The 8,851-nt window shown below is 36.3% G+C and overlaps 1 protein-coding gene across 1 annotated transcript; it reads left to right on the forward strand.

Annotated features, from left to right (window-relative positions):
* Positions 1–7,256: 7,256 nt before the first annotated feature.
* On the forward strand, positions 7,257–8,617 carry LOC107494713 (uncharacterized). The gene is made up of 2 exons (XM_016115748.1): positions 7,257–7,506; positions 7,707–8,617. The coding sequence occupies exons 1-2, from the start codon at positions 7,257–7,259 to the stop codon at positions 8,615–8,617; spliced, it is 1,161 nt and encodes a 386-aa protein (XP_015971234.1).
* Positions 8,618–8,851: the final 234 nt, after the last annotated feature.

Below are 8,851 nucleotides of genomic sequence, written 5' to 3' on the forward strand. Positions count from 1 at the left end.
ATGGATAATGTTATCAACGCAAATTTCATATATTTCGTGGCTTATTAGTACATTCGCATCATCACTCACCTACTTCTATATTGCAAGGTTGTTTATTCACCTTAACCAGGGACGGATGTATGGGGGCAAGTGGAGACCTGGCCCTCCAACTTTAAAAAAAATAGTAGAAAGCTTAACCCAACCCAAATAAAACATAAATGCTTTTAAAATTTTTTAAATACCTAAAACTAATTTTGTTTCTTCACGTTTCCTATTTCTGTGTTGTTTCCTCACAAGTCACGCGGCGCTCACCAAGTCAGTGTTACAGCGTCACTGCCATTCCCAAGCTAAGGTAAGTATCTAGTGTTATTTTTATATTTCAATCATATATAATATATTCATATCAAACGCAAGGTATTCATTTTATTTTTGAGATTTATTTTCTCTTATTATTTTATTTTATTTTTTAATGAAATTGATAGTAATTTAGTAAAAAAATTATTATTATTGATATTTAATTAATAAAAAATATTTAGATTTTATTTATTTATGTAAGTATATAATTTTTTGAGTTTTTTTTTTCAGGTAAAAAGAAATTAGAACATTTTATGATGAAAAAGCAAAGTAAAATTGATGCAATTTTTAAGAGAAAAGCTACTGATAATGTTGGAGTTTAAACAAGTCAACCCTCTAATCTTATTTCACAAGAAGTTCAAGTAAGTGAGTTCTCTAATCTTACTCAAAATACACATCAACATGAAACCAAAGTACCAAGATTAGAAAGAGATGTTGATATCTCTTTACTAGAAAGGGATCCAGGAAAGCGACGTCCAATTTGGCAGTATAATGTCAATGAACGTGATAAGATTCGTAGAGCATACATAATAGCTGGGCCATACCAACCAACTAATATTAGCTATCCAGCTTCTGGTAATAACAATCACCGTCGATATTTTCAATCTTCTTGGTTTAAGAAATTTTCAAGTTGGTTAGAATATTCACCAGAAAAAGATGCTACTTATTGTTTGCCTTGCTACTTGTTTGGTAAACATTATGGTGCTCGCAATGATGAAAAAAATGTATTTTCAGAGTTAGGATTTAGTAATTGGAAGAAAATAAACAATGGGGTAAATTGTGCATTTGTTTGTCACGAGGGTTCTATTCCTAATTCTCCCCATAATTTATGTGTGAAATCTTGTGATGATTTAATGGCTCAATCTAAGCATATAGATAAAGTTCTTGATAGGCATAGTGATGAAACTATTGCAAATAACCGTTTAAGGTTGAAGACATCTATTAATGCTATTCAATGGCTTGCATTTCAAGCATGTGCATTTAGAGGCGATGATGAAAGTCCTGGATCTTTGAATAGGGGAAATTTTATTGAGTTAATTAAGCTTTTAGCTTCCTGTAATCAGAATGTTAATAGTGTTGTCCTTGAAAATGCTCCTAGAAATGCTCAATATATATCTCCCGGTGTTCAGAAAGATATATTGCATATCTTTGCTAGAAAAGTGCGTGCAACAATTCGAGAAGAAATTGGTGATTCTAAGTTTTGTATAATTATTGATGAAGCAAGAGAAGAGTCAAAGCGAGAACAAATGTCTGTGGTTTTGAGATTTATAGACAAGCACGGTTGTGTTCAAGAAAGATTTTTTGATCTTATACATGTTTCTGATACATGTTCTTTGACATTGAAAACAGAAATTTCATCAGTTCTTTCTCGTCATAATCTCGTGGTGATGCTAGTGCTGCTTATGATGCTATCACATCCTTTGAATTTGTCTTTGTTTTGCATTTGATGAGAAATATTTTGAAAGTTAGTCATGATCTTTGTCAAGCTTTGCAACGAAAAATCAAGACATATTGAATGCTTTAACTCTGGTTTCTACTACCAAGACTTTAATCCAAAGAATGAGAGAATCAAGTTGGGAGGCTTTCATAAAAGAAGTTATACTATTTTGTGAGAAACATGAAGTTGAAGTTTCTGATATGAATGCATTGCATATTCCTAGAAGAGGCCGAACTCGCAAAATTGTTGATCAAATTTCAGTGGAGCATCATTACCGTGTTAATTTATTTCTGGCTGTAATTGATACACAATTGCAAGAGCTTAATGGAAGATTCAACGATAATATGGTGGAATTGCTTACTTTAAGTTCAACTTTAGATCCCAGAGATAATTATAAGTTCTTCAGTGTCAAAAAAGTATGTGAATTAGTAGAACGGTTTTATCCAGGTGACTTCAGTGACCAAGAGAAATTTCACATTAGAATGTAAGCTCAACATTATGAACTTGATGTTCCTAATCATACTGAATTAACTAACTTGTGCACGATTTCGGAGTTATGTCAAGGATTAACGAAGACAGGAAAGTCTTTAACATATCCTTTGATTGATCGTTTGATTCGCTTGGTATTAACTCTCCCTGTTTCAACTGCTACAACTGAGAGAGCTTTTTCAGCTATGAATATTGTGAAGAATAGACTCATGAATAAAATGGAAGATGAATCGCTTGCTAATTGTCTTTTGATTTACATTGAGAAGAAGATTGCTAAAAAATTTGACACAGATTTTATTATCGATGAATTTTATGATATGAAAAATCGACGTGTACCACTTCGTTAGTAAAAAGTACACATTTTTTTATACTTTAAATATATATTCTCTATCTATATATTTTTTTAATACATCTTACACTATAATTTATTTGCATATATTTTTTTATATTATATATATTATTGGCCCCCCCATGATAACATTCCTGGATCCGTCCCTGGGCACCACTACCTCATTTCCTTCATCTTGGATCCGTCCCTGACCTTAACCATCAAGTGCAGCAGGATAAAACCATAAAACACCAATTACTATCCATCTTGACCCTAAACCTCTAACAATATTCTTATATTTGATAAATTTTTGAGTAATTATCTAAATTAGTCCAAATTTTAAAAGTAGATATTTTAGTCCCTAAAAAAAATTAATACACAGATTAATTTCTAAGGTTTTATTTTGATAAATAAATCAGTCTCTAGTTTATTTTTCGGCAGAGTAATTACCCAGATCAGTTCCCCAGTATTTTAAAAACAGACATTTTAGTCCCAAAAAAAATTAATGTACAAATCAATCCCAACGTTTCTCTCTGTTAGACATAACAATCCTCCATCCAAAAATAAAATAAAATAAATTAATTATTATTATTAATTACACAATAATATTATACTATATTTTTTGTAATATTTAGACAAAAATAATGATAAATTTATTCATTAGGTATAAGAATCTAATGAATAAATTTATTATTATTTTTGTCCAAAAAATACAAAAAATTATAGTACAATATTATTATGCAATTAATAATAATAATTATTATTTTATTTTATTTTATTTTTGGACGGAGGACTGTTATGTCTAACGAAGAGAAACATTAGAGATTGATTTGTACATTAATTTTTTGGGAATAAAATGTCTATTTTTAAAATCTTTGGGGACTGATTTGGGTAATTACTCTACCGAAAAATGAATTGGAGACTTATTTGTCTGCCGGAGTAAAACCTTGAGAATTGATCTATGTATTAAATTTTTTTGAGACTAAAATATCCACTTTTTAAATTCTTGAAGACTGATTTGGATAATTAATCTAAATTTTTTGTCAAGTAATTGCTTCTTCTTTTTCTTTATTTTTTCCTTTTACTTGACTTTTTTTTCCTTTCACTTTCAATCAATGCTACTTTCCTTCCCCATTTTTGGTCACATAATCATCTATCCCTATAATTATATATATTTCCTATCTCTAACGCTTTTTTTCTTTGTCAATAATTAATGCTTTGGTCATTAGACCATCTCCAATAGAAAACTCATCTCAATTTCTATTTATGGCCCACCTGTTATAAAAAGTAACTCCACATCAATTTTTGCGTTATAAATAGTAGGATTAAGTACGATTTTGGTCCATAAAATAGAGGCCAAAATTTCATTTCATCTCCAATCTTTTTTTCGCTACAAAATGATCCCGAAAATTTCAGTTAGTTTTAAAATTATCATTTTTATTTTAATTTTTATTCCAAAAATACTCCTAACTATAAGAAAATGTAAATAAGGGAGAAAGCGAGAAGAGAATCACATACGCTAGAGGGGGGAGTTGGTTCAAAAGAGGGAGAAGGTAAGGGGAAGGGCGACCGATGCGAGAGCATCTTCTCTATTTTTTCCTAGTGAATTTGTACTTGAATTGCTAAGTTTAATCAAGATTAAGGATTTTTGAACCACTATGAATGCTACTTTGAGTTGTGTGTAATTTGGTTTATTTCAGGTAGCATTCAGATAGATTTGATGGAGTTTTGTAGCAGAAAAGGAAGGAAGCGAATGAGCTATCAACCCCGACCTCCTTGCACTCAAACAGAAATAACATGAGCTACAAAGATTCAATTGATGTGATTTCAGTGGTATTGAAAAGCTAACTTCCAGAACTTTCCAACAATATATAATAGTATACCGTTTTCTTCCATTTCGTACGACCTTCTCCACGCTAAACTTGAGCTTTCTCAAGTTCAGCGTCAACTCAACGCACCAAAGGAACATCACGCGCATCACTCCACGCTGAACTTGAGAATTCCCAAGTTCAGCGTGGACTCAAGAAAAGCACAAAGGAAAAACACTGTCTCATCCACGCTGAACTTCAGAATTTCCAAGTTTAGCATGGACATTAATACACAAGTGGTCCCCAATACGTCCAGAGGCTGCACGAGAAGCATTTAATAAATTTTTATTAAACTTTATTTCTTTTATAAATAGAAAAAGATATTATTTAATTTTGAGAAAATATATTTTACATTAATTAGGATTAGATATGAAAGAAAAAAGAATCAGCCCTTAGGGTTCCTCTCTTCTTCTCTTCTACCTCATTCCGCACTTTACAGTTTTACAGAATTCTAGTTTTCTCTCTGAACCATGAGCAACTAAACCTCCACAGTTAAGGTTAGGAGCTTTGTTTATTGTATGGATTAATTCTATTATTTTTCTATTTTAATTCATGTACTGATTTATAATTCAAGAATTGTTTTCGTTCTTTATCTTATGAATTTTGGGTGGAACGGAAGTATGACCCTTGTTCTGATTGCGTTCTTATATAACTTGGAAAAGCTCTTTACTTGAACAACAGCTTGAAAACATATTCTCCTAAACTTCTAATTATCTGAACTTAACGGAATACGTGACATATAATCCTCTTATATTTGGATAATTAGGGTTTTTATGGCATATAAACTATAATTGAACTTCACCCTCTAATTGGAATTAATTGACCAAGGAATTAGCGGTTGATGAGAGTTAGAGGAGACTAAAAATGTCTAAGGAATTAGGGTTTAGTCACATATAGTTTGCCATAAATTGAATCTTGCATGATTAAAATAGTTAGTAAGAAAAGTCAATCCGAAAAATAGATAACTCTGAAGGCTTAACTGTGTTCTCCATATATTATTCACAACTTGTTTACTGCTTGCTTTCTGATATTCTGAATTTACTGTTTAATACAATTGAACTCTCAAACACCATTTTCTGTTTGTCTAACTAAGCAAATCACTTGACTATTGTTGATTAATCCATCAATCCTCGTGGAATCGACCCTCACTCACCTGAGGTATTACTTGGTACGACCCGGTGCACTTGCCGATTAGTTTGTGGGTTATAAATTTCGCACCAAGTTTTTGGCACCGATGTCGGGGGTTGACTGTGATTGAAAACTATTCGTTATTTGATTGCTTAGATTAGATCATTTTTCTTTTAATTAATTTTTTATTATTATTAATTTTTATTTTTCATTTCTTTGGTTTCCTTTATTTTTTTTCCTTGGGCTTTTTTATATAATTAAATATGCTAAAATATTTAATTCTCAGAATACGCACGGAAGGAAAATGTTACTGAAATATGCAGGCCCAAGTCTTGGCCGCCGCCCGTGAAATGGGTTTCCTCGTCATATCAGGTGTAGCACCCGCGGAATGGAACAAGAAGCAGCAGGTTCCAACTCAATAGCGGCGGCCACGAAATGGGCCAGGAGCCATTATGTGGCTGTCACCCACGAAATGAGGGACATCTGGGACGGCGGCCACGAGTTGGCTCCAATTCAACTGCAGCGCACGCGAGTTGGAACACTTCTGGTGTACTAGCCACGAATTGCTATCGTGGTGTGCCTATATAAACGATACTGGATTAACCACGGAAGAAGCCATTCTGTATCTATTCTCCTCCTACTCTCCATATTATCTAAAGTTCAGAAGCTTCTTTCTCTCTTAAAAATTTTTTGGGTATTCAGATTGGGTTATTTTGTGCATGGCTTCGGAGAACATGTATTTAATTATATATCCCAATGGAAAAATTTCTCATACAGTAGAAGGTATTACATTCGTTTGCGATGATCCATTATGGATAATGATTCCGCCACAGACATCATTTCAAGATCTGAAGAATCTGATTCTGGTTCATACTGGAATGATTGGGAAAAAAAATCACGAAGCTGACTTACAGGATGCCGGTTGCAGTGGCCAACTCGTTTGCGTATCAAAAAATGCAGATAAAATCTGATCAGCAGGTGTCGATGATGTTCTCTTATCATCACAGCATAGGTACCATATATTTTGGAGCTTTGTCTGAATATTCAGGATATTGGCGGAAGCTCGTCCAGTTCCAATAATGTGGATGGTGTGAGAAATCTGGGACCGGCTGATTTTGTACCGGGTCCGGATATAAGTAGGGCCCTTAGTCCAAGCTTCAATGCCTTACTTGGGTTCGATAGGCATCCCGATGTTGGCATCGCTGAAACTTCTGACGAGAATGACATTGAAGAATTCAGTGGTGATGAGGCAGAAGCCGTTCCGAAAACACAACCTCTGCATAGCGACTCTATTCCTCCAACACCTGTCGAATCGATAGGTGGAGGTGTATCCTCCAGCACACTTGCACACTATCTGTCCCTAAATCTTGGAGCAATGCATTCGAGTAACACAGAGGACAGACCTAGCAACTACGCTCTGTCAGGTGAGATGGAGCTCGAGATTGGGTTAAAGTTTCTGAACCGGGAAACAGCGATGCTGGTAGTCAAAAACTACAACATCCATAGGAGTGCGGAGTATAAGGTCGTAGAGTCAGACCAAAGGAGGTATGTATGTCGATGCAAGTAGTTCGGTGATCAATGTCGTTGGATGGTACGGCTTGCGAAGACAAGGTCTTCCAGATTTTGGGAAATTCGAAAATACGAAGGACCTCATAGTTACTTGGCAAGTTCGATGTCTCAAGACCATGCTCAACTAGATAGCAATGTGATTTGCCAGCACATATTCCCCATGGTGCATGCTGATGCGACTATTTGTGTAAAGGTGTTGCAAGGATCGGTAGAGTCAGCGTACGGGTATAAGGTGTCTTACAAGAAGGTGTGGCACACGAAGCAGAAGGCAATCGCAAGGATCTTTGGTGATTGGGACGAGTCGTATGACCAGCTGCGCAGATACTTTAATGCGCTCCAAGCTTTCGTCCCAGGTATTCCTTGCATTTTACTTCGTATGGTCTTTGCTCTTCGTTGTCCATTTACTCCTTAACAACTTTGACTAAGTAAAACAATTTCGCAACAAGGACAATTGTTGACCTCCAAATGGTTCTGTACTTTGTCGGAAACACCCTTGACCGTGATAGTGTCATGTTTTACCAGGTTTTCTGGTTGTTCCCTTCATGTGTTCAAGAGTTTAGGCATTGCAAGCCACTGGTTTCAGTAGACGGAACACACCTGTACGGTAAGTACGCTGGCACACTTCTCATGGGCATAGCACAGGATGGAAACAACAACATTCTGTCCGTCGCTTTTGCCCTCGTCGAAAAAGAGAACACAGATTCATGGTACTTCTTCCTGACCAATTTGAGGAGACATGTAGCGACTAGGCCAGGAGTTCTTATCTCTGACAAGCATGCTGCAATAAAGGCCGCATTGGAGCGTAAAGGATGTGGCTGGGATCACAATGTTTACTATGTAAGACATATTGCCTCCAACTTCGCAACAAGTTTCAAGAGTAAGGAAGCTAAAAGACACCTGGTTAATGCCGCTTATTCGAAGACGCAAGAGCAGGCGCAGTACTACCTTGAGTTAATTAGCAGCGAGGATCATGTAGCATCGCCGCAGATGATGGGTTGCATACGAGGGTTAGAGCCACCTAAATGGATGCAGCACCTTAATGAGGGCCGACGATATGGTCACATGACGACCAATCTTTCTGAGTGTATCAACTCCGTCCTGAAAGGCACTAGAAATCTACCCATCTGTGCAATTTTCAAGTCTACCTACCATCGCCTAAATGAGTTATTCGTCATCAAGGGTCGGCAAGCACAAGTGCAGATTGCAAGCGGTCAGGTGTTCTCACAATTCCTGCAGAAAGCCATATTAGCGAACCGTGAGGGAATTTCTCAGATGCTAGTGATGTCGTACGATAGAGACACTACCGTATTCACAGTCGATGAGATAGCTGCTGTAGGGGTGCAGTCTCTGTTTAGGGTTAACCTTCAGGCTCGTAGATGTGACTGTGGATACTTCCAGGCATTACACTACCCATGTGCTCATGCTCTAGCCGCTTGCGCCTACGCGAGACTAGAGTGGAAATAGTATGTTGACTTGGTTTACTGGGTTGAGAGCGTGTTTCGGGTCTATGAAATGGAATTCCAGCCAATGCCGGATGAGGAGATGTGGCCCCCTTATGAAGAACCACGTGTCCGTCCCAACCCCCTCCTACGACGCACACTTGAAGGACGTCCAGTGTTTACGCAAATTTGGAATGAGATGGACGAGGTTGAGCCGGGACCCGATAAGCAGTGTGGTCTTTGCAGGCAACCAGGACAT

The sequence above is a fragment of the Arachis duranensis genome, chromosome 6 (assembly GCF_000817695.3).
Source record: "Arachis duranensis cultivar V14167 chromosome 6, aradu.V14167.gnm2.J7QH, whole genome shotgun sequence".
In the NCBI taxonomy this organism is placed as follows: Eukaryota; Viridiplantae; Streptophyta; class Magnoliopsida; order Fabales; family Fabaceae; genus Arachis; species Arachis duranensis.